Here is a 25,690-nt window from a genome sequence, read left to right on the forward strand (position 1 = left end):
AATAAGGTGTAAATGGTGTGGAAATAGAAAATACAAAAAGCTATTTGCAAAGAATTTTTTTCAGTTCTTCACAGACTCTTACAATAATATTGCACGGAGTGTTGTTTTGTAGGTTTCCTGATCCAACTCCCTGCTCACAGGCCACATGTGAAGTTAAATTAGTTTGTTTAAGGTCATCACTGTCATCTGAGCCACTTTCTCTAAGAAACCACCTCAATCACGAGAGTTGGCAGTTTTGCCTTTTTTTTTTTTTTCAGGTTTAGCCCACATGTGAATGTTAAGAGTAAAAGTATCTCAGATCCTAAATGGTGCAGATGATGCATCTTGAAATGGGCATTATTCCATTTTATAAATCTGTAAGGTAGCTACTAAAAAAATGATAATTTTGAGGTTGACTCTCACAAACAGGTGAAATATTTGCATTTCTAGTGTGTTCTAGATATCTCTTTGCAAATATTTAACATTCTGGGTTTGTTTTCCAGATTATGACCTGTATTTTGACTGAGCAGAGGATTGTTTTCTTCTCTTCTGACTGGGCTCTGCTGACACTGGTTGCTGAATGCTTTATGTTGTACCTTCATCCTCTTCAGTGGCAACACACGTTTGTACCTATCCTGTCCCGGCAAATGCTGGATTTTGTGATGGCTCCAACATCTTTCCTCATGGGATGTCACATTGATCATTTTGATGAAGTGAGCACGGTATGTTTTACACTGTTACCACTCCTGATTTTTACTTGCAGTTCATTTGTCCCCTTCCATATTAGAGCATATTAAATTACTAAGTGTTTATGTACTGGGATCAACATCTGTTAAGGCAGTTGCTTTTTTTAAATGTAATTGTTTAATTAGCCACAGTTCAGTTTTCCACAATTTTCTGCTTGTGGAAAATAATTCAACACTTTTCTGGTTTACCTCCTTGATGAAATGAATTGTCTGCGGAGTATATAAATGAGAAGTAATTATTTTCACAATATAAGTATATGTACATTCATTCTATTTTCTTTTGTTAAAAGGAAGGTGAAGATTTAGTTCTAATTAATATAGATAATGGAGATATTTCACATTCAAAAATGGTTGAAGAGGACCTTGAGATTCCAGATGTTCCAGCACAAGCAGCAGAAACTTTCATAAAAAGGTGACAAGATCTTGAAGATGTGTTTATCTTAGTGCATAAATTGTGCTTGATGTTGCAAGTTTTTTTATTTTGTATTATTTATTATTTCATTCATATAAACCCCACTGAATTTTAAAAAAAAGGCAGATTGAAAATTCCAGTTAATTAGTACAGAAGTGGCTTTAAGCAGTCATAATCACCAAATTTGGATTATAGTCTGAACTTTACAAAGAAGACTGAGTGCACTGTGTTTTAATTGAGTGAGGCTCCCTAGAATCTTGTTAGTTTGTCAGTACTTATAAATCAATCTTGCACTTCTTTAGCTGTAAGAAGCACAGGCCTAAATGACTTTTTTTTAAGGTATGAAAAAAATTGTTGGTGTTAGGATGTAAGTTAATAATAGTTTTGTTCTGTGTGTAGAGTGGAGGGTCTGCAGCTGCACTTTGATCTGGAGCTCTGTCATCGCCGGGCCAGCACAGACCTTGGTGAGCTCCAAAGCTGCAGGAGGGCTTGGCAGCAGAAGCTGAACATGGATGTGCAGCAAACAATGTTGCAGTTAATTGTTAATATCTTCAGGTAAGTGGGTACAGTATTTTCTATTATAAGAACATGTGGTACTGGTTAAGGGACTTTAAGCATCGATGAAAATATTCTCATTTTGTCTTACTCAATAGATACTTTGTTGAGCTTAGATTTTGTTAGGGAATATGAGAAGGAGGTCCTGTAGCTTGATGGAATTTGAGTCATTGATGTTTTGATGTATATATATACATTGCTAGAATATCTTAGATAAAACTCTTTTGATTTTGAGCTTGTCTTTTGTAGGAAGATTTCAGGAAGAGAAGTGCAGTCCTTGGAAAAGCTTAGGGCCCAGCAGGGATGTCAGTCAAGTTTTGGTCACTCTTGTTAGAGGCACGTGAATTTAAACCAGGACAGGGTAGAAGAGCTGAAAGCAGGAACAAGAGTTCAAAACACCTGGATGTGTTTGGGCTGAGAATGGATGAGATACCTGAAGAGAGCAACACCTGAGAATGAAGGAGGGAGAGGAGCTGTTTAAGCTCAAGGATAAAGTGTTGGCACAAGAAGGGACAATTGACCAGGAGCTGGACTCAATGATCCTTGTAGGTCCCTTCCTACTCAGGGTATTCCATAATTCTTTGGTAAGAAATGTGGGGTATTGGCTGTGTTTGGGGATGGCATTTTAATAATGATGTGGTCTCTTGCTGGAGGTGGTTCTTCCCTTTGGATCAGTTACTGAATTGCTCACAGGAATTCTCCTTGGCACTTTGAGTCAGAGGTGCTGGTTTAATTTACAGAGTCCAAATACCAGGTGTCTGTTATTGGATCAGCTTAAGGAGTGTTCCTGCAAATGTCTGGACCCTTCAAGAAGGACAGTAGCTGCTGGGTGTGGGGAATAGAACAGCCTTTACAGATGGCTGATTATGGAAACTGAAATGCATTTATTTCCACAGTGGGATTTTGTGGATTTCCGTCTTTAGCAACAATAATTCCAGACAAAGATGAGGAGAAATGCATTTTTGCTCCTAACAGCTTGAACTCTTTAATGCACTAAACATTTGGCTGCACAAAATGAACAGATGCTTTGCTCTCTACGAGATAATAGGTATCACAAAGGGATTGATTCTTTTGCTTTCTTTCTCCTTTCCTTCAAACTTTTTTTTTGTTCTTTTTTTCAGCCTTGCTTCTTCTATCTTCTAACTCTACCAGCACCCAGGCGTGAAGGAAAGTAACTCTCTGATGCAATCGTGCTGCCAGTTCTGTCTTCAGCAAAGCACTGTAGTGATTTTGTGTGTGTGGAGGTTCCATGTTTAAAGCAGACAGTGCTAAATTATATAGAATTACATTGAACTATGTATTTTTATTGACCATACCTTTTCTTGACTCTGTATGGTTGGATAAACTGTTAACAAGATGTAGTAAGAGCCCTGTTTTTCATGTGCCTGTTACAGATGCAATGTGATGGGACAGTGTGAGGTCAGGTCACATCTTTCAAATTGCCCATGATATGTGCACTTGTCTTATATGCTCCAGTGGATTGTGTGTGATTCAGGAACTGTATATGTAAATGGAATTCCAGAATTGGAGCCTAAGTCATAATTTACACAGATTCTCCCTTGTGATTTACTAAATCTCACAGAGTGTATGTGAATTTGGCAGCAGATAGCCTACCTTACTTCTAAAAAATCAAATTTTTTTTGTATGATTCAGTAACCAGACTTGTTCCTCAAAACTGAGTTTGCTTCTGATGCTGCAGCACATTTCTATTCTTCTAATGCTGCAACATATTTCTAGTAGTACCAGTGGGCTGGTGCTATTGCTAAAATTGCTGCTGTTGCAAAACCAACTTGGGCGCAAATCTCCAAGCAGATTTATCTATTTATTTATTTTTATCTCCAGGGAGGTAAAAGACCATCTAAATTACGAACACAGAGTGTTTAACAGTGAAGAATTTCTGAAAACAAGGGCAATCGGAGACCAGCCATTCTACAAAAAGGTAAATTCAGTGCTGTGATTATCTGTTATTAATAAATCTGTATTTTGGGATTAATGCCAATATCTGGAAATGTAAATGTAACAAAGTGATGAATCCTACAGGAGAAACAGTGTTTTTTGGATAAAGCTTCCCATATGTGCAAACATGCTTAAAAACAAATAGACTAAAAGGAAAAACTAAAAGGAACCTCGTAATATATCCCAAGGAGAGAAATTGATTGGAAAACTTTGACCAGCCAGGATTTTAGATGAATAGAAATAATTACAATATTTTAGCAACAATTTCTAATGCTATAAATGAAATGGTAGCAATATTATGAATTGAAATTTAATATTAGTTTAAACTCAGATGTACATATTTAAGAAGAGCTTTGAGCAGCTGACTCACTTAAATACCAAATAGCAAAGTGGCAGGTTTGCTTTCAAATTAATCTTAGAAAATAACATAATATAGAGTTATTAATGGTCTCTGGAATTGTATTAAGAAAACTCAAAAAAATCCATTAGAAAGGACTAAAATGTGGAATCTCCTGGACATATAATTGCTGGCAAAATATGCCACCTACTGGAGGAATACTGGAAATAGGGAATCCTAATGCTTTTGGAGATGCTTCTCTGCATTGGATGTTGCAAGTGGATCAGTAAGAGGCATTTGAACATTTTTATAATAGACATGTTGCATTGCATCAATTCCCAGATTTCACCTTGTTTAACTGTGCAGTGATGAGAGTGGTGGCTTTCCTTCTTTTTAATTCACACCTGGCATTTTTTGTGGTGTCCCTATCCTAAAAGTAGCAATTTGATCTTTTAGAAGTTATTTCTGGATGACACCACAATAATTACCTGAGCAGGGAACAATTTGGGAGGTTACCAGAAGAAAAGATGATTCACTTGTCTTTTCAGCATGATGTCATAATGTTAATTTAGGCGGTCCCAAAATTCTTATTCCAAACCATAGCCAGTATTATCAGCACTTGGTTTGGGTAGAAAAGCTAATATTAAACTTGCAGCTCTGTTTTGCTTGGTACTTCTCATTTTTTTTTGGTTTCACCTCTTGGAGGACAGTTTGAGATTACTGTTTGCCACTAAGAAACTATCAACAAAGTCCAGAAGGTGAATGGAAACTTCTAGTTTTCTCTTGAAGCTTTCAATCTTTTTATTTTTGTGATTGCTAAATTGGAAGGTCTCAGTTTTGCATGTGTAAAGGTAATAAAAATGAGCAAAACATGCTAATAAAAATGTAAATTTATAACTGATTCACAGTTAACTCCTTTGTGTCTCACAGGTTTTAGACACCTACATGTTTCACTCTTTCCTTAAAGCTCGTCTGAACAGAAAGATGGATGCTTTTGCTCGGCTTGACTTGAGTACTCAGTCTGAAGAAGACAGGTAGAGTTTTCTCATTTCTTACTCTGGTTTTGAATCTCCTGTTGGTATCAGTGGTAAAAGTCCTTTTGACTCTATTGGTATGAGATCAGGTAATTATAAATGAGATTATGATTGTTAACTCATTTAATTATGATTATTGGAAAAGGGTTATGTGAACACATGGCTGTTGAAATTGTAGATTTAATACTATTATACAAAAAAGAAAAAAACCCAGGCAGTAATTTAGTGTGTACGTGTAGTGAGTTCTGAAACTAGTAGTGTGTTCTTTTTATTTTCCTCAGGTTAGATTTGATGTTTCCCACCCCCAGAAGGCTGACGATAGAGAAAATGGCTTCCAGGCGAATCAGTGCCGAGCGCAAGGCCAGCCGGCGCATGGTGATCAGCATGCCCAACCTGCAGGACATCAGACTGCCAGAGGACCCCACCAGGAACTCCTCACTTGGAAAAGTGGAAACAGGTGTTGGTAAGGGAAGATTGTGATGGACAAAAACACTTCTGTTGTCTTTTGGAGTGACATCACTGAGTAATTGTCATGGAAACACTGTCAGCTGCTGGGAAGAAATGATGAGTTGAGTCACTTTGAGCTGGGGCCTGTCTGTGCTTCTTCCCCTTGCTTGTGAAGTCAGTCTGTAGTCTGCTGTAAGTTTTGCTGGACTACAAAAGAGTGATTGGTCCCAGAGGGATTGATATTGGAGAATTGATTCCTGAGTCCTTATCCACTCTCTGTCCAGTTCTCTACTACCTTTAATTTAAATACAGGCTTAAGCTTATCACTGTTTAGAAAAAAAAACTCCATGAGGTTTGTGTGGGGTTTTGTTTTTTTTGGTTTTTTTTTTTTTTTAATTAACTTTCCCAGAATTGATGTTATCTAATTAGGGAATATTCTCCTAATAGGGGTGATAGATACAGAAATGTATTTGTGTCCCTAGCACAGCTGTAATCCTTGTTTCTTGTAATTGCTTGTTGCTGTGATGGGGATTCTGTTTGTTGTTTGTAGTATTGCTGGTTGTGAAGGTATTTACAGTCCTACTCCTTTCCCTGATCAATTTACTCTCTTGGTGTTTATTTCTAGCTATGAGAATGCCCTCCAAATCCATCACCACGTTCAAAATCCCTGAAATTCACTTTCCTCTGATGTTCCAGTGTGTTCATTCCTACTACACAGACTTCTTCAACCACCTCAGCAAAGCTATCAGTACCTTACCCCCCGAGAACTCCGCATTGCTGGCAAGGTACTTCTACCTCCGGGGCCTTGTTAGCTTGATGCAAGGGAAACTACTAAATGCACTTTCTGACTTTCAGAACCTAGAAAAAACAGACTTAAGAATTTTCCCTACTGATCTTGTAAGAAAAATAGTGGAGAGCCTGCCTCGCTCGGAGCGCTTGCAGGCAGACCGCAAACCTGAGCTCAAGAGGCTGATAAGTCGAGTGATGGAAAAACAAAGGGAAGTTCTGAAAATAGATGACCATGTAAAAAATTTCGAATTACCAAAAACACACATGCAGCTGGATGATTTTGTGAAGAGAATTCAGGAGTCTGGGATTGTCAGGGATATAGACACTATCCACCGGTTATTCGATGCCCTGACAGTAGGTGAGTATAAGTTTGTTGGGGTTTTTTTTTGATTATTATTTAGCATTGTCACATGAAAAACGGAGATTTACTCAAACCCTTAGTGTTGGTTGGTCTGTCAATGCCCTGGGAAAGCTGAGCCCCTTGTGCCTGACCTGTCTGTCAGTATTGCATTGTGAGGACCCTTCACTGAGCAGCTGCTGCATGGGGGGAGGTTCCACTGACTTGTCCAGGGTCACCTGCCAAACAGAGAGACCTCTCCTCACTGTCATTTACCCACTGCCAGCCACTGCCAGCACCCTTGCAGTTCTCACATTAACAGCTTAAAGAAGAACACTCTTCATTAGTAAAATTATCAGAGGTTAAAGTTTGAGAATTGCTGGTTGTAATGTTTGACTCTAAAAAGACATTTAAAGCAATATATTAATTCAAAGCATTATATTGACAAGCTCTAATCCCCAGTAAGAGCCAGCTTGAAATAATTATTCAGTGTGCCTAGAATATGATTCTTATCCAGTAGGTGATCCTGTGGGGGAAAAGACAGGTTCAGCCCGTTGACTGATCCCAGAATTTATATGGAGTCTTCTCTAACTTCTCCCCATTCTTAACTCACTTTTATTCTATTCCTTTACATTTAGGCAGATACAGAGTGACTTTAGTCACACATTTTACCCAGTGAGGGGTGGTTGTAGCTGGGGGGAGTATCTCAGAATAGTGCCTGAGATACCCTTGGGATGGAGTTAGGGTTACTGTTACTGCTTTCTAAACAGGAGACAGTTTTTTAGACAGTTACTGTCCTTCTAAACCCATCTTCCTGTACAAATCTGTGTAATAGTTTCTCACACTAAAGGGGTTTTAAAAAATTTTTAGGACAGCAGAAACAAATTGACCCTGAAACATTCAGAGACTTCTACAACTACTGGAAAGAAACTGAAGCAGAAGCTCAAGAGGTGAATCTGCCACCAGCAGTAATTGAGCATCTGGATAAAAATGAATGTGTCTACAAGTTATCCTGCTCAGTTAAAACCAACTATGGTGTAGGGAAAATAGCTCTGACCCAGAAGCGCTTGTTCCTGTTGACTGAAGGAGGCCGTCCTGGCTATGTCCCCATTGCTGCTTTCAGGGATATAGAGGTGAGCATTAACTCCCTGTCCTCTGGCATGCCTGTGAATATATGTCCCATCCTTCAGAATGAGCTGCCTCTCAACATAAAGCTTTAGTAAGGAGAGTAGGAAACATTGCTGAAGTCACTTATGTGAGTGATTAGGTAAAATTCTGAGGGTTTGGACCAAAAATTTCACTACTGAAAACAAGAGAAATCTGGAGTGCAGCTGGTAGGAGATGGAGTAGATAAGTTTAATAACATGAGCATTAAATGTGCTCATGTGACTGAGGTATCAGTCAGTCAGCTTATACCCACTGTGGAGCTAAGGCTGTATGATGATGTTTAAAATTATTTTCATAAATCCAGCTCTGCTTAATGGTGTGTATGGACAACTGAAATAATTAGATGTAATTAGAGAAAGCTGCCCTGTGGGCTGAGTGCTGAATTTTATCTGTTATTTGGGTACATTCTCCTTGTTTTCTCTTTCCTGTAACTTTCCAGGATGTTAAGAGCACAACTGTAGCTTTCCTTCTTTTGAGAATACCTACTCTGAGGATTAAAACATTATCTAAAAAAGAAGTCTTTGAAGCCAACCTTAAAACTGAATGTGATCTCTGGTACCTGATAGTGAAAGAAATGTGGGCTGGAAAGAAAATGGCATATGATCACAAGGTATAAATATGGGAATTTGTAACCAAATAATATGAAGAATTTGCTTTCTGTCTCTGTTCTTAATAATTCATGCACTAATCTTAGTATTTCATGGTGCTTCTCTCCCATGAAGAAAGATCCATCTTGGAAATGGGTGTCCAACCTATGTCTGATGTATCTTTTCACATGGTTTTGTTTGCATGTCCTGTATCAAGGTTGTGTCAGATCTGAAGTATTCCTGTAATAACACTGGCTTCTGACTCACTGCTCCAAGACCTGGCTTGGAACATGGGATGTGGAAGTGGGGTCTGACAGGAAGTGACAGGAATTGTGCTGCAGAGGCAGCAACTGCTTGGTGCTTGTGCTAAGCATGACACATGTTGTGATTTTTGAGCATGGTGTCTTGTAAGAATAATGAGCAAGAGATAAACTACAGTAAGACTTCTGTCTTTAGGATCCTCAGTATATCCAGCAAGCACTGACAAATGTTCTCCTGATGGATGCTGTGGTTGGTGCCCTGCAGTCCTCCAAAAGCATCTATGCAGCCTCTAAACTGTCTTATTTTGACAAGATGAAAAATGAAGGTCAGTCACAGCAATGCTACAAAGCCTATTGGTGTTGCATCATCTCTTTCTGCTCTCTCAGTGTGTATTCTGTTTTTCAAACCGGTTATGTGTAGAAATACAAAAAGATGTTAGCCTGATTGCACTTTCACAAATGCAATTTATTTAATAGTAAGGAGAAAGCTTAGAGTTTGTTCTTTCCTTTTTTTCCTTTTTGTCTGCCCCCCTTTTTTTGGTGTGTTTTTTTGTTTTGGGTTGGTGGGGTTTTTTTGTTTGATGTGGTGGGGTTTTTTGTTTGTTTGTTTTGTTTTGTTTTGTTTCTGGTTTGGTTCTGGCTTTTGCTTCTGTCTCCATCTTGGATGCTGTGTTTTTGTCTTGATTTTTCAGACTCCTTGGGTGGTAGATGTCTTTGCTACCAGAATTCATACAAATGGTGTTTGGCCTCTCAGCTAAAGCTAGAGGGAAAGAAAAATGTGAATGCATGGTGTAGAATTGTTATCTCATAAGAATTTCAGTTCTATTTCAGACTTAAATGTGCATTCAGTTGCCTTCTAAAAATCTATTTTAGTGCCTATGATGGTCCCCAAAACAACTTCAGAGACACTAAAGCACAAGATCAACCCCTCAGCTGGTGAGACATTTCCACGGGCAATAGATGTTTTACTTTATACTCCAGGTAAGGTGATGTGTTGCTCTCTTTAGGTTAGCCCAGCTTTAAATAGCCTATAAAGCACATTATCTTATAACACCTGGTACTATGCCTGCCTGATGTGTTCACATTCTGATGTGGATTGGTTGTGTGTTGAATACTAAACCAGAATAATAATTTAAAAAGAACAGTAATGTTGCATATTAAGATACTCCAAGGCATAATTTTCACTGTCTTAATTTGCCTTTCTCTGCACGTGTGCCTTATCACAGATTTCAGTTCTGTGTTAATGGGCTGATGTCTCATTAAGATTTTTGGCTCACTTGCTGAGCCGGGTGAGTGGATGGATGATGCTCCCCCATTGATCAATATTCATTGTTAGGTTTTTATTTTTCAGTAGAGTCCTATGGGGGAGTTAATTTGAACCACAGTGCAAGGAATAGTGTGGAGGGTGTTGGATTCAGTGGTGCTTTTCTTCCTTTCTTTATAGTATGAGAGGCTTTGATGGAGTAGACAAGAGTGAGTAGATTTATTAGTTGTATTTATGGAGCTTAAAAGCCTTCCTGCAATCTCAGTGAGCTCATCTCTTAGTCATCAATGAAAGAGATTATCTTTGCTCTGAGTATCTTTGGAGTGTAAGATTAAATCATTGGGTGAACTCAGCAAACAGATGATAACAAGCACAAACGTACTGTGAGAACTGTATCAGTCAATAACTGATGATGTAAATTGCAGAAGATGCATTTCATTACAAACCTGCTCTGCCTAATAATGGATTTCTCACAGGTCTCCAAAAGTATTTTGTTTCCTTTTACCCCTCTCATCTTCACTGCTTTATTTCTAGGGCATCTTGATCCTTCAGAAAGACTGGACAGTGCTCATCCAAAACTCTGGTGTGCTTTGAATGAGGGGAAGGTGGTGGTCTTTGATGCCTCTACCTGGTCTATCCAGCAACACTGCTTCAAAATGGGCCGCTCTAAACTGGTGAGACTGGCACAGGATCACAGTTCCTGCTTCAGCTGGGTGTGATTTTGTTGCTGTAGCCTGTCTGACCCTGAATCACATCGTTCCTTAGAAGATGTTGAGTTGTTTGGGCTTCAGTTAACCTGGAAAAGTGAAGATTTTTGAGAAAAACTGAAAGGAGGCTAAATGGGTTAATAATAAAACAAGTCAACTGGTGAGAAGTGATGGATTGGATTTGGGAGGATCTGGTGGGTTCTTGGGGCAGGAAAGCAGGGTTGAAACAGTTGAGGAGAAAGAATAAAAGACAACCCGAAGAGAAAATGAGAAGGGGAATCCTAGGAATAGCTAAAAATTCACCCATACTGAAGAACTGGAGATTGGGAAGAGGTGTAAGGAAACCAGGTAGATGCTATTGAAAGAGAAGATGGAGCTCTAAAAGAAAGTGTCTCAACCAGCAGGTGGGAGGGAGTTAAAGACCACCTGAAAGAGTAACTCTCTCTGTGAAAAGGGAATCTGAACCAGGCATGTAGCCTGGGTGAAAAACACACAGTAGAGAGAACACACAGGAAGAGGGATTGGACATGTCACTTGTGTGAAAGAAAAGAGAGATTGCTGTTGATGAGTGTGGGAGAAAGTCAAAAAGGGAGGGGGTAGAGCTGATGGTGAAGAGCTGGGGGGAGGAAAAATGGAATTCCAGAAGAGTCAGATACCTGAAAGAAGACAAAAAAGTTTGCCAAGTGATGGCTGTAGGTAGATAAATGAAGAGTGTGTGATGGAAGGGATGGACTTCCAGAGACCGTAGAGGAGATGGTATTTTCTCAAACACTAGTTTTAGCTGAAGTAGGAAGTGTGGATATATTGGACAGTTAGTTTGGCTTCCAATCCAGAGGAAAGGAGCACACTAACTTCTGTGGTTCCCCTGCTGCCCTCTTTAACTTTTACTTTGTTTGGGCCAGGAAGCACACCTTTAGTCAGTCCCTATGATAAATAAGATATTAATAAACGATCTCTAAGATAATTAAGGTATTAATAAGATAAGTTAATATCTTATTAAATAAGATATTAATTAATATTATAAATTATCCCTAAGATAAATAAGATATTAATCCTGTTTACTGAAGGATAAACTTTGCAAAGAGATCTGTCCTCTCATTGTTTATGGAGCAGAGCAAAGGTTAGAACACTGGAGAGCCAAGTCTTCATCTCCTACAGTGATCACAGCACACTGTAGCATCTGAATACAGCTTTTTTTCATGTTACATTAAAGACTGATTTCTCTTCTAAACTTCATTTAACCCACCTTTTTCTCCCCAGACTTGCATGGTCATGGTGGAACAGAGTCAAGTGTGGATTGGTTCTCAGGACTCCATTATTTATATCATCAACACTCACAGTATGTCTTGTAATAAACAACTGAATGATCATCGCTCTGATGTTACAGACATCATTGTGGAGAAGAAGAATGGAGCACCCAGGTAGATCTAATTTGATTTTCCTAGATGTTGAAAGAATTTATTGTTTTAAATGGGAGGGTTTATCCTGCTAATAAAGTCTTCATTTAGTTCATTTTTGTAGTTCCCATATTGTGTATGTCAGCTAAGAATTTCCTTTTTAAATAAGGACCACTGTGTAGTTTGCAACAAAGAGGATAAAGGAATTCTCTTTTGGATGAAGATGAGAAGAGCCAGGAACTGGCAGCATCCAGTGAAGAGCTGATACAGATGCAGTTTAAAGACCACTTCGCTTTTGCTTTGAGCACATAATTGACTACATGTTTACAGGAAGCTTCTGGATTTTTCCTGCCTGATAATAAAAGAAATAATATATTTACTGTTCTGTTCAGGCAATATGCTTTTGATCTTTTGGTAGCACTGGGAAGAGTGTTGGGTGAAGGTCTTAAACTGCTGTCTTCCCATGGGAAAAGCAACTCCAAGGTCGATAGGTCTGCCAGTTGTGCAGCAGGTGTAACTGGGTTTCCAGGAAGTAGTGTTGTTGAAACCTTCTGAAAAGGGTTTGCTCATTCTAAGACAACAAATGTTAAAGGTAAAAAGTAAAGGGATAGTATAATTAGTTTTCTCAGGTGCAGTAACAAAGAAGAACACTGAGAAATTTTTGTTCTAATTCAAGAGAAAATTCATCAGGCAAGATTGTTCAGAGGAATTATAGGGAATATTTTGTTGTGCTCTGCTCCTCATGCATGATGTAATGTGCTCTCATTCACTGAGATCTGAGTTAGCCTGCAGTGTTTCTAGTTGATACAGAGTTTGTAAGGGATAATCTTGAAGATCATTAAAAAATGAACATTAATTTGGCTTCCTGTAAAATTGGTTATTTTGCAACTAAGTCTCTTCTGTGTGTGCACTCTATTCTGAACATGAATGCACACTATACTTCTTTATTTCTTTAATCTGTGCCAACAGTGAAGCATATTCCAGCAGTTTAGATGGAATGGTGATTGCTTGGAACATCAGCACTCTCAAAGTGAACCGTGTCTTTCAGCTGCCCTGCCAAAATCTCACCTCTATGAAGCTTCATAATGACCAACTGTGGTGCTGTAAGTCCCTTCTTCAAATTGTAATGATTACAAAAATCATCTTCACATAAAGAAACAAGACAGTTGTTGGATGTTCATTTTATTTTGCTTTTTTCATCCATGTTTTGTAGAGATGGAAGAAGTGGGCACCTCTGTTACTAACTCTGTGTCATTAATATTGAAGGTACCAGAAATTGCATTCTTGTAGTGTCAACTCATGAGTTTCGACCGCAGATGAAAATCGAGCACCACCTGAAGGATGTGTGTTCCGCTTTTCTTGGCTTCCAGCTCTTTCCCGAGGTATTGCCCATACTCTGTTGATACAGTTGAAAGGAGGCAGGGCCATGTGGCATTACAAGCAGTGGTTATTTTGATACATTTTAAATCAGCAGTGCTTAAATGTGTCTTTCTGTGCTTTAGAGAGATGAAATGTGGGCCTCTTACTGGGGGAGTAGTGACCTGTACATTTGGAACACCAAAGACCTTTCAAGTGCACCTCAAAAGATTCATCTTCAGGATTGCTCTGAGATTACTTGTATGATAAGAGTTAAAGATCAGGTGAGAGACATCTGGGCTGGTTTTGCCTCTTGTGGATTTCTTTACTGAAGTTTTGTTTGTTTGCACTGTTGTGGGCTGTCACTGCTTCCTCACTGGGTGTGTGCATGAGTACACAAGGTTTGGAATGTTGATTCCTCTTTGTTATCAGAGAAGCTAAAGACTGCCCAGCAGAAATGGCTGTTGTAGGTGTACCCCAAAATGCATGGCAAGCCAATCCCTTCATCAGTAATTAAATGTGTGGTGACATATATTAGCCACTGACATTTCCCGGGAACTGTAGAAACTGAAATTTTAAGTCCTTTGATATTTTATCTCAGGACTTCTCAGACTAAGCCTTAAAAAAGGTTACCAGACAAACAACAAATGCCAATTAATTGGCCTGTTTTTGTAGATGACCTTTTCCTTGATTAGTTGCCACATCCTAATTCAGGACAGACCAAAGGATCTGATGGATTCCTGCTGGCATCTTGTGTCCCTGTTTGCCTCTGTGTACCTGCTTTTATGTGGTATCAGTAACTGTGCAAGCGATTGTAATTGTGCTACCACAGGGGCTCATTCAGAGTTACTCTGCAAATAAATAGCTAATGTATATAATGTAATAGCTAAAGTTGCTGGGGAAGCAACTTTTGGAATCTTTTTCCAAGATTTCCCTCCTTCTTTCCTAAAAAATGATTTTTAAAAATAGAATAGGGGAATTTCCTCTGTATTCAGCCTCTGGTTAGACTTTTGTACTACAATGGAAAATTATTTTAGGATATTCTCCTCCAAGGCAAAGATTCATATACTTAACCTCTGTTTAAAGGGAGTGAGAGGATTGTTTGGAACTCCCAAGGCATTAAGCTCTCTTTTGTTCTACTGAAGAACTTTCTTCCTTTCTCTTCTTTTCTTTAAGTAATTTATGAATAAATTAAACAATACTAAGCCCAGTACTGACTCTTGGGAGACACCACTAGTGACAGGCTCCAACCAGATCCTGTGTCAGCACTTGCACTTCTGTTCCTTCTACACAACAATGAGCTATGGACAGTGAACTTGCAGCCTGGCAAAGGCTGATAATAACATTGATAGGGCTGTCAGTCACAGGCTTTAATTAAAAGCAAGGCATTGTTTTTCTTTAGGAAACTGGAGAGAAACCCAGCTGCATGCTGTGTCTATCTGAAATAGGATGTGTTCTGTCTGGCACCTCGGCCTATGTCTTTTATTACCTATTATCTGACCCAGTCTCTGTGGCTGTGATTTCATTTTGGACTTGCTGGTGCCACAGTTCCCTGGAGAGCAGTGGGTTCATGAATTTCACTTCCAGCCCTGTACAGAGAAGTACTTTCTTCTCAGTGAAACTGAACTATTGCTGGTTCTCACATGTCCCTGATTTCCTTTTATTTCAGGGTGGAACAGTGGTTCTACATTCAGTTTATCTGCACTTCCGTTAGTTCATAAACCTTTTGTAAGGGTTTTTTAGCTGCCCTCTCTCCAACCTAAGGAGTCTTGACTTTTCCATCTTCCCTGTGAGGGTGGTGAGGCCCTGGCACAGGTTGCCCAGAGAAGCTGTGGATGCCCCATCCCATTCAAGGCCAAGTTGGATGGAGCTCTGAGCAACCTGGTCTCGTGGAAGCTGTCCTTGACCATGGCAGTGGGTTGCAACAAGATCTTTAAAGTCTCCTTCAACCCAAGCCATCTTCTGATCTTTGCTCATATGACAGCTGTTCCTTTCTCTTGGCAGTTTTAGTTGCTCTGGATTTTCTCTGCTCTTGCAGTGCAAAGGCACACTGTGCCTTACACAGGGGTAAGGGAGAGCAGCTCCAGTGCTGGCACAATTGGCAGCTGAACATTCCAGCATGGGGCACTGGGGGTTTCTTGAACTGAGGGAACCAGAGGGGAACAGAGACACACACCAGGAGCCCTCAGCTCATGCCACAGCAGCTGAGGAGACCTAGAAGGGGCCAGGACCAATGGTGGCCAAGCCCCTTATTTATACTGATGAGGAAATTTTAAGTGTTTCCCTTTCCTGGCCAAGCATGAGGGAACCCTCACTGTACCAATGTGCCACATAAACTTCCTTGACTGTGTCCTGGACTGAAATGTGAAGTAGTGAAAATGGCTGTGGGTTTGTTTTGTTCCTCCAGCTGTGGGTTGGCAGCACTGGGAAGCTGCAGGGCAAGAGCAAAGGGAAGATCTATGTGGTCAGTGCTGAGAGGAAGAGTGTGGAGAAGGAGCTGGTCGGCCACGCTGATGGGGTGAAGGCGCTGTGCTCAGCAGAGGACAGGTATGTCCTCAGCGGCTCTGGGAAGGAAGAAGGGAAGATTGCCATTTGGAAGGCTGGATAGACAAGCTATTCCTAATGTATCTGCTTCCTCTGGGGAAAGGCAAACACCTGGGACTGTGTTTACTTCAGCATTTTGCATCTATTTCAACCACCTCCAGTGTTATTGTCTTCTATTTATTGGGTTTCCATCCCTACATTGTAGAAAATGGAAATCAAAGCAAATCTCCCCTCACACCTTGTCCTGCTCCTGCACATTTGGTAAAGGAACAGAAATGGGAGAAGACATGTCACTGTCTTCAAACTGGACATGAGGTGATATGGAGGGCTGGGGTTACCTGCCTGGGCCAGGTCACGTTGGGAACACTAGAGCCAAATCAGTAATTCCATGGGAGCTCTTTCTCAGCATTGCAAGGTTGCTTAAAAAAATTATTTTATGGTGTCTTTACAACCTATAATAAGTGGAAAAGGGCACTGAAAGGAAAAAACCAAGTGCATCTGGATTTACAGAGTTGTCACTGTGACCATCTGTCTGAGCTCAGAGCTGTAGGTGGGCAGTGTCCCTTACCCTTGGTGGGATTTCTAGGGCTGTTTTGTTTAAAATGCAGGCACATACAGGCTCTCCCCAACAGCACTGAAAGCTTCTCCAGCTGAAACAAGGTATTTCCAATGAATATTTTAGTTTTTAAATGTATTTTTTCTTTGAAAACAATGCACAGCACTTGGCATTTGGAACAGTTTGTGAAACTGTTAATTTATATCTTAGGAATTAATTTATTTAATTTCTGTACATATTATACTTGCTTTTGGAAGCACCTCTCAGTCTATGTACAGACTAACCTCTGCCCCTCCTCCCTTCAGTTCCAGTTTCTGCATTCAGAGGAACTGTTGTTATTTTGGGTAGAACTTGTTTAATTTTTAAGTTCTGCACAATCCTGAAACCCCTCCTCAGTCCCTGGGGCGAGCACCAGGGGCTGCAGCTTGGAGGAGTCTCAAGAGCAGCATTCCCTGATTGGTGCCTGATGCACAGTGGTTTTTCCACTGGTGACATTTATCTGCAGGTAAAAACAATAAATCTGCAGAATAGTTTTATTTGCATCAGTGCAGAGTGGAAAAAAGTGTCTAAAAGACTGTAAATAGAAGGACAAAATGGGCTGCTACTTTTTTAAATAAATATGAACCAGTGTAGGGCTAAATAGAAGGGTATCAACAATGGGAAAATATTATTACTAGAAATTTTATGACTGTATAATATTTCTGCTGATATAAGTTTTTTATCATATCATGGTAACAGAAATTTTACTTTTTTAGCTTTTGTATCAATTTAAGAATATTAAACACTATATTCATACTCTGGCCTGTGTACTTTGTTCTTTTCCCCATGTAACTTGATACTTGGGAGTGATGATTTTAGCACTGGCTTGCATCCTCTCTGTGCGCTGTAAAGAATAATTGCCTGGGGTCTTCTCTCTGTTCTCCTTTCTGAAACAGCTTCTGCTGTAAGGTGTCCCCTTTTGAGCCCCATATCTGTGATTTTCAGGTTTCTTCTTTGCTCCTCTGGCTTGGCCAGGCTGCTTGGGGTAAATGGCAGGAATTATTTACTGAATTCAAAGACACACAAGGACTATTCAGGAACTTTCCCTGGCTGCAGAAATGAACCAGCTGCACCAACCTGCTGTGCACCTGCTGCTGTCTTCATTGATTTTCATTCCTGGCATACTTTTTAAACCTGGTTTTGTCTTAGCTGGTTTTTAGGTGCTCACTGACTATCTCAGCTTTGATCCAGGATTTCAGCTGAGGGAATGGACCTGCAGTCACAGCACTATGAGGTTCTGTCCAGTTCTTGGCCTCACTGCCAGCGGAGAACTTGGCCAGGTGTAGTTGCCTCTCTCAGTCATTGTCTCCCAGCAAAGGGACAAAGGGAGCAGGAGCTGCCCCTGGCAGGAGAAGGGAGGCTATGAGTGACCAGGCTGAGCACACTCCATCCCTCTCTGGCCCTAATGCTGCGCTGCTGTTGGGGTTGGACAGCCTCTGTCTGAGACTCTGAGTCCAACTTGTGTTGCCATCCCATTGTCTTCTCTCTCAGGGAAATATTGCCTGTTTCTTGGATACCTCAAGGCTAATATTTGTTCAGGTCCTTTTTGCTGTTGGGTTTTTTTTCCTGATCTCCTGACCTGAAAAACCTGAAGGGAGCAGAGAGACCTGCCAGGAGCCCACAGTCCAGTTTTTGGAGGCTCTGTGTAGAGCAGGGAGTTGCACTCGATGATCCATAATAGGTAATTTCCCAATTGAGCTGTTCTGTGATTCTTTGATCAAACCAAGGGGTGGCAGTGTCTGCTTTGAGAAATAACCTGGCTGTGGAGATGGGAGCCGATTGGAAATTCAGGCTGCTGTGTGCTGGCTGTGATCTCCTCAGTAGGGCCATGCAGGGAGGGAGGAAACAGCCCCTTCCTCTGCCTCCCAGCCCGTGCTCAGAGGCTGCTGGGGGGTTTCATGGGATCAGGCCCCATTCTCCTCCAGTGCCAGCTGAGTCCTTTTTGGAGGCAAATGGGACTAAACCCCATCCTCCTCCATTATGTGCATTCCTTACCTGTCTGCATCCATTTCATCTGCCACTGTAACCTACAGGATTCCTCCTGGCATCTTGCTTCCCTCTCCATGGTGAGTTCCCCGATGTCTTGGCACACTCTTGGAAGCAGTGGGTCACCCTGTGCCATCCCAGCTGTTATGACAGAGACACTGCTGCACAAATGCACAGAATGCTGCCATCAGCCACCCTTGTCCCCAGGATTTGGGCCACTGTCCTGCTGAAACTCACCTCTGGCCCTGCAGGGTAGCTGCCCCTTACCCCTTTTTGTGATTGGGGTCACCCAGCACATGGGACCCCAATGTCAGGGGGTCATCTGGAAGATGGTGAAATCCCACAGGCACAGCCCGTGTCCCCAGTGAGCTTTGTGTGCAATGACTGTTACACTGCCAGGCTGACACTGCTGGGGACTGGGGGTCTGGGGATGCACAAGCTCTCAGGTGGTGATGGGCATGGGGACCATGTGCCAGTGGATGTGGGGACAATATTCCATGCCCACCCACCAGGATGGGAGATATCCCCACTGCTGCAAAGCCTGGACAATGCAGGGACTGGCCTCACTGGGGCACACTGGGCTGGGGGAGGGATGATACTGGGTTGTTGGTTGTTCTTGGTCCAAACTGGGAAGTAGAGGCAGTGCTGGAGCAGCTCCTCTCCAGGCTATTCTGAACCACTCCAAGGCCACTGTGGGTTATTCTGTAATGAGCAATAGCTCAGGGTCCCCTGTCCTCACCACAGCATGCTGCAGCCAGCCCAGACCCAGCACCCCATGCCCAACCTAAGCAGGGACCTGCTTCTCTTGGACAAGGATCACGGAGTCCCACTCTCAGGGCCAGGGATGAGTCATCCCCTGAGGAGAGCAGGGGGATCACCCTAAAGGAACAACAGCACCCAAGAGGTTCCTGTTTCTTGTCCTTCTCTCCAGGCCTCATCCTGTTACGGTGCTGGAAGGGATGAAGAAGGCTTACCCTCCTCCTCCACTTGGCACAGGGCCCCTTCACTTGTCATTGTGCCAGGAGAGGACAGGGATGTAGGACAATCCCTAGTACTAAATCCTCCCCTCACTCTCCCAGTACAGTCTCCCAAGGTGAGGATAAGCCCAAGACTCTGCTGGGCAGAAAAGGAGGCTCTTGCCCTCATTACTAGCTCATGTATTTCAGGGTAGTTACTGGGAAGTAACTCAGCCCTATCCCACCCAAACCCAGCATAGGCCCCTCTCTACATGTCACGTAGGTTATCTGGAAAGGCTCCTGCACCAGTGAGGGAGGCCCCCGTTATTGTGTCTGTACTGGTGAAATGGCAAATGCATAGGCTGGGCCTGATGTACAATTTATTGTGTTTTATGATTTCACTTCTTCCTTGAACTCATCTCCAGGAAAGTGTATGGATGAGCTTTGTTTAGCCAAAAGCGGAATTAGCTCTGTTGCCATACAGCTCACTAAGCATGTGAGAGGTAGGGGCATTGGTGGCTCCATTCCCCAGCATTTTTAAGACCAAGGGCCGCATTGGGTGAAAACACCAAGGTGGGTGGAAATGGCGATGTACTGGAGGGTAGGAAGGCTCTGTGGAGGGATGTTGATACACTAGATGAATGGTGTGAGGCTAGCGGGGTGAGGTTCAAGAAGAGCAAGTCTGGGTGCTGCCTTTGCGTGCCAAGAGACCCCTGCAGTGTCCCAGGCTGGGGGCAGAGTGGCTGGAAAGATGCCCAGCAGAAAAGCCTCGGGGGCGCTGGCTGAGAGTGGCTGAACGTGAGCCGGTGTGTGCCCAGGTGGGCAAGCAGGCTGGTGGCAGCCTGGCCTTTTGTGTCAGCAATGGTGTGGCCAGGAGGACCAAGGCTGTGATTGTCCCTGTGTGCTGGGCACTGGGGAAGCCACACCTGGCGTTTTGTGTGCAGACGTGTGCCCCTGTTGGGCTGTGATAAGCGAGAGATGCCCGTGCGCGAATTATAGGTGCCAAGTGAGCGCATCTAGCTGAGTTAACAATGGGGGATTTATTGAACAAAAGGTATGGGGTAGAGAGAGAGAAAGGGATAGAAAAGGACAAGGAGAGAAGGAAAGAGGTGGAAGAGTGTGGTTGGGAGGAGGACGCTACATGATGGGGTGGGGTGTGGAAGAGCGGGGATGGTGAGACATGGGGAAGATGAGGGCGGGGGTGAGGTGGGAAAGAGGTCAGAGGACGGTCCAGGACGCTCGGGTCCAGCTGGGTCCCGCAGGTGCGTCCTCGAGCTGGTGCCAGCAGCCGGGCTCACTCCTCTCTTTGCCCCCTGAGGCAGCCGAAGGAGAAGAGCCGGCGCAGAGCCCGCCGGGCCGTCTTGAGCGCGGAGCGCCGTGGCTGTGGGGCCGGGGGCTGCGGGAGGGCTGCGCTGCCAGCGGGGCAAGCGGGAATGCCGCATGCTGGGCGCTGGGCGGGCTCCGGGCAAGCCTCTGCCAGCGGCTGAGCCACGCAAGGCTTTTTCTGGGGAGCGGTGGCCTGGGCACGGCCAGCCTGCATCCATGCTGCTTTGGCCTCGTCCACAGCATCGGCAGGCGAGGCACAAACCGCAACCACCTTTGCCTCTTCGGGCAGTGCCGTGGGGAGACACTCGCTGTGCCCCTCACGGCAGGGATGGCTGTCCTGGTCAGAAGCCGCTGGCTCTGCTCCTTCATCTGGCGGGTGGAGCGGCCGTGCGCTCTCTGGCTCGCTGTCCCTCTCTCCTGCTGCTTCTCTCGGAGGGAGCTTTTCTTCCTCCCACTTCTCCAGCAGCTCGTTCAGAAGAGCGTCGCAGGACAGCGAGTCGCCAGAGCATAGGCCTGCCAACAGGTCAGGAGGTGCCACCTCTGCGCTGGTTTCTGCCTCTCCTGCGGAGCCTTTGGTCACGGCCGGAGTGCTGTGCGGCCCCTGGGAGCCTGCCGCCGCTTCCGGGGTGACGCTCGACCCATCCCCGAGGACACGTCCCTCTTTCTTTCCTGCTGGGGGAAACGCGGCGCTCTCTGCCTGGCTGTCCCTCTCTGCTGCCGCTATTCTGTCAGGGAGCTCTTCTTGCTCCCAGTTTTCCAGGAGCTCCCTGACGAGAGCGTCACAGGACAGCGAGTCCTCAGGGACAGGGCCCAGTTCGGCCAACAGCTGGTCGAGAGACACCAGCTCGGAGCACTTTGGTCCCTCTCCAGCGGCCTCTTTGGTCCCGCGGCAAGGGCTGTGCGGCGCCGAGGGGCCTGCAGCTGGCTCCAGGGTGGGGCTTGGTGGATCCTTGGGGATGCAGCTGGACGTCCTGGGCCTTCTGTTGTCGTCCAGGGAGGAGAAGATGGCTCTAAACATGGTGTCATACACCTTGTCTTCCAGCTCCTCCTGCTCCTGTCTCTTCTTGCGCAGGCGCTGCATCAAAGCCTCCTCTTCCTCCGCGCACAGCCGCTTGCCATGCACAGTTTGCTGGGCTGGCCGACCAATTCCCCCCGCCACTTGGCGTCCACTCAGCCACTTGGTGGCTCTCGGGGTGGACGTGAGGGGCCTGCTCTCACGCAGATACGGGCCCAGCTCTCTAAACAGGCCACTGCAGCTGTTGCCCGCCTGCCCCTGCCGCACCGTGAGGAGCTCCTCTGTCTCAGAGTGCCCCAGGTGCTTCCAAGCCGGCCGGCTCCCAGAGCAGGGCAGCCCAGCAGGTGCGGGCCGCACGGGCGGCGTGCCAAGGGCCGGCCTCGCTGAAAGCGCACGCCGTTTGTGCAGCAGTGGCTGCCCCTGCCGGGGCTGGCCGTGGGCATTCGCCTCCTGCTGATTCCACATGCTGAGGGTGCTCTGCCAGACGCTGCCGACGGGCACCCTGGGGAGCTGCTGCCTCCTGAGAAGCCGCTGCCTCCTGAGAAGCCGCTGCCTCCTCGGAGAGCTGCTCTCCGGCGAGTGGCCGCTGCGGGCATTTATAGCCCCCGCGGGCGTGACACGGGCCCGCCTCACAATGGCCTCCTGGCACGATGTCACCGCGGGTCACAAAGGCCTGGTGGGCGTGGCTGCCCCGTGTCCCAGAGGCCTGGCGCTTTCTGTGCAGCAGCCCCTGGTCGCAAATTCCTTTCTTAGGCTTTTACCTTTTGTCCTGTCCCACGCTTGTTCTTCTCCAAATGACCTACAGCTCTGTCTTGTCCCACCTTGTGCGTGCCTGCCCTAAACCTTGCGAAGAAGCCCTGTGCCGTGCCAAAGTGCTTTTGCCACCCAGCCCATCGTGTGTCCTAGCCCTTGGCCCCGACCCCAGGTAGAAAGATGATCAGAAAGACAAAAACCTTTTTGAGTTTAATCCAGCCACTGTTAAAAAAACACAGGCTAGAACAAGGCTGGTGACTTTTGAGCCTGTTTATTAAAACTTAAACACAGCCGGGGATGAGACCTTAAGATAAGCCTAAGGCCTGCTGGGCAAGTCAGAGTAACAGTAACTGCGTGCACACACATGGTGCTTCTTTGGACACAATGTTTTGCTCAAGGACCCAGGTGCTGGGCACCCGGGGGCTTTAAAGTCTAAATCGAGCTGTCGGATTGGTGCACTTTTCAATCCCCTTGTTGATTGGTCCTTTTCCCTTGGTGTGGTTGGTTCATATGAAGGTGCACTCTTGACCAATCATTCTGGAACACTCTAATCTCAGTGGCTGGCTCCTTCTCCAATCACAGTTCAAATTGATGCCATCACCTCATGAAGTCATTTTCTGGATGGTTCTCTTGGTTAGTTCATCAAACTCTCATTGTCCCCCTCTTGTGGTTATCCACTCTCGTGTAACAGTACACCTAACTGAACAGCTCATTGCTTTACATCTCATTACATCAACTGTGTCATGTTAACTAACAATACCTAACAACTCATTAGATTAATAATTCATGGCCCCACCAACGAAGGCCAACGTTATTTTAGAACCCCTCCCACAAAAATCAACTCTATTTATAAAAGCCACTATTGTAAAAGACAACAGAAAGTCGTTGTTTCAAAAGATTCGGAACACAGGAGCGCCAAGGAAAATGGCCGTTTTTTAATCGACCTGGGGACGACGAGAATATGGTCACAAGGGATGAGGAAAAGGCTGAGGTAGGCAAGGCCTTCTTTGCCTCAGCCTTCAACAGTCAGATGGGTTAAACGGGAGGGCAAGCGATCCCCTGAGCGGGCACACAGGGACGGGGAGCAGGCCAGGCCAGACCGCCTACAATCCGGAGGAAGCTGTTAGTGACCTGCGGAGGCACTGAGACAGTGACAGGTCTGTGGGGCTGGCCCAGGGCCCCAGGGCTACTGAGGGAGCCAGCAGAAAAGCTGGCTAGGCCGCCCTCCTGTTCTTTCTTGTCATCAGTCCTGGCCAGTCGGGGAGATCCCAGATGACAGGATCCCGTGTGACATCCACGGCCAAGGAGGGCCGCAGGAAGGATGCGGGCAACTGCTGGCCTGTCGGCCTGACCTCGGGGCCCAGCAGGACCGAGGAGCTGATTGCCGTGAGGGCGACCGCTCGGGCCCAGAGAGGACAAGTAAGGGATGGGGCCCAGCCACTGTGGATTTAGGGAAGTCAGGTCCTGCCTGAGCAACCTGATCTCCTTGGGGGTGTGGGTGGTCCCTCTTGGGGCTGAGGGAAAAGCGGTGGATGGAGTGTCCGTGGAGGTGAGCCAAGCCTTTGACTCCATCTCCCACAGCACAGTCCTGGAGAAGCTGGCAGCCCAGGGCTTGTGCAGGGGCCCTCTTTGCTGGGCTTAGAACTGTCAGGACGGCTGTGTCCGGAGAGTGGTGGGGAATGGTGCCACATCCACTTGGTGTGCAGTCAGTAGCGGTGCCCCCTGGGCCCACTGCTGTTCAGAGTGCGTGTCCTGCTGATGTAGCTGAGGGCATTGAGGGCAGCCTCAGTAATGAATTTATGACACCAAGGTGGGTGGGAATGTCAATTTTCTGGGGTCTAGGAGGGCTCTAGAGGCAAATGTGGCCAGGCTGGATTGATGGTGTGAGGCCAGAGGGGTGAGGTTCAAGAAGAGCAAGTCTGGGTGCTGCCTTTGCGTGCCAAGAGACCCCTGCAGTGTCCCAGGCTGGGGGCAGAGTGGCTGGAAAGATGCCCAGCAGGAAAGCCTCGGGGGCGCTGGCTGAGAGTGGCTGAACGTGAGCCGGTGTGTGCCCATGTGGGCAAGCAGGCTGGTGGCAGCCTGGCCTTTTGTGTCAGCAATGGTGTGGCCAGGAGGACCAAGGCTGTGATTGTCCCTGTGTGCTGGGCACTGGAGAAGCCACACCTGGCATGTTGTGTGCAGACGTGTGCCCCTGTTGGGCTGTGCTAAGCGAGAGATGCCTGTGCGCAAATTAAGGTGCCAAGTGAGCGCATCTAGCTGAGTTAACAATGGGGGATTTATTGAACAAAAGGTATGGGGTAGAGAGAGAGAAAGGGATAGAAAAGGACAAGGAGAGAAGGAAAGAGGTGGAAGAGTGTGGTTGGGAGGAGGACGATACATGATGGGGTGGGGTGTGGAAGAGTGGGGATGGTGAGACATGGGGAAGATCAGGGCGGGGGTGAGGTGGGAAAGAGGTCAGAGGACGGTCCAGGACGCGCGGGTCTGGCTGGGTCCCGCAGGTGCGTCCTCGAGCTGGTGCCAGCAGCCGGGCTCACTCCTCTCTTTGCCCCCTGAGGCAGCCGAAGGAGAAGAGCCGGCGCAGAGCCCGCCGGGCCGTCTTGAGCGCGGAGCGCCGTGGCCGTGGGGCCGGGGGCTGCGGGAGGGCTGCGCTGCCAGCGGGGCAAGCGGGAACGCTGCGTGCCAGGGGCTGGGCGGGCTCCGGGCAAGCCTCTGCCAGCGGCTGAGCCACACAAGGCTTTTTCTGGGGAGCGGCGGCCTGGGCACGGCCAGCCTGCATCCATGCTGCTTTGGCCTCGTCCACGGCATCGGCAGGCGAGGCGCAAACCGCAACCACCTTTGCCTCTTCGGGCAGTGCCGTGGGGAGACACTCGCTGTGCCCCTCACGGCAGGAATGGCTGTCCTGGTCAGAAGCTGCTGGCTCTGCTCCTTCATCTGGCGGGTGGAGCGGCCGTGCGCTCTCTGGCTCGCTGTCCCTCTCTCCTGCTGCTTCTCTCGGAGGGAGCTTTTCTTCCTCCCACTTCTCCAGCAGCTCGTTCAGAAGAGCGTCGCAGGACAGCGAGTCGCCAGAGCACAGGCCTGCCAACAGGTCAGGAGGTGCCACCTCTGCGCTGGTTTCTGCCTCTCCTGCGGAGCCTTTGGTCACGGCCGGAGTGCTGTGCGGCCCCTGGGAGCCTGCCGCCGCTTCC

General features: G+C 45.7%; 1 protein-coding gene across 2 annotated transcripts in view; it reads left to right on the forward strand.

Annotated features, from left to right (window-relative positions):
- The window catches only part of DENND3 (DENN domain containing 3), a 31,640-nt gene extending 14,410 nt beyond the window's left edge, over positions 1-17,230 (forward strand). Inside the window, exons 7-23 of one of the 2 annotated variants that reach the window (XM_066336715.1) lie at positions 483-701; positions 1,016-1,137; positions 1,537-1,692; positions 3,535-3,631; positions 4,916-5,019; positions 5,301-5,482; positions 6,092-6,613; positions 7,463-7,725; positions 8,199-8,369; positions 8,803-8,932; positions 9,480-9,587; positions 10,405-10,544; positions 11,838-11,998; positions 12,944-13,077; positions 13,241-13,356; positions 13,477-13,614; positions 15,738-17,230. In XM_066336715.1, the coding sequence (XP_066192812.1) occupies positions 483-701; positions 1,016-1,137; positions 1,537-1,692; positions 3,535-3,631; positions 4,916-5,019; positions 5,301-5,482; positions 6,092-6,613; positions 7,463-7,725; positions 8,199-8,369; positions 8,803-8,932; positions 9,480-9,587; positions 10,405-10,544; positions 11,838-11,998; positions 12,944-13,077; positions 13,241-13,356; positions 13,477-13,614; positions 15,738-15,938 (2,964 nt within the window). In that variant the 3' untranslated portion in view covers positions 15,939-17,230. Of the gene's footprint in view, positions 1-482; positions 702-1,015; positions 1,138-1,536; positions 1,693-3,534; positions 3,632-4,915; positions 5,020-5,300; positions 5,483-6,091; positions 6,614-7,462; positions 7,726-8,198; positions 8,370-8,802; positions 8,933-9,479; positions 9,588-10,404; positions 10,545-11,837; positions 11,999-12,943; positions 13,078-13,187; positions 13,357-13,476; positions 13,615-15,737 lie in introns of those variants that run through there. The other variant, XM_066336724.1, reaches the window with a different exon arrangement.
- Positions 17,231-25,690: the final 8,460 nt, after the last annotated feature.

This window comes from Sylvia atricapilla, chromosome 1, assembly GCF_009819655.1.
Source record: "Sylvia atricapilla isolate bSylAtr1 chromosome 1, bSylAtr1.pri, whole genome shotgun sequence".
NCBI lineage: Eukaryota > Metazoa > Chordata > Aves > Passeriformes > Sylviidae > Sylvia > Sylvia atricapilla.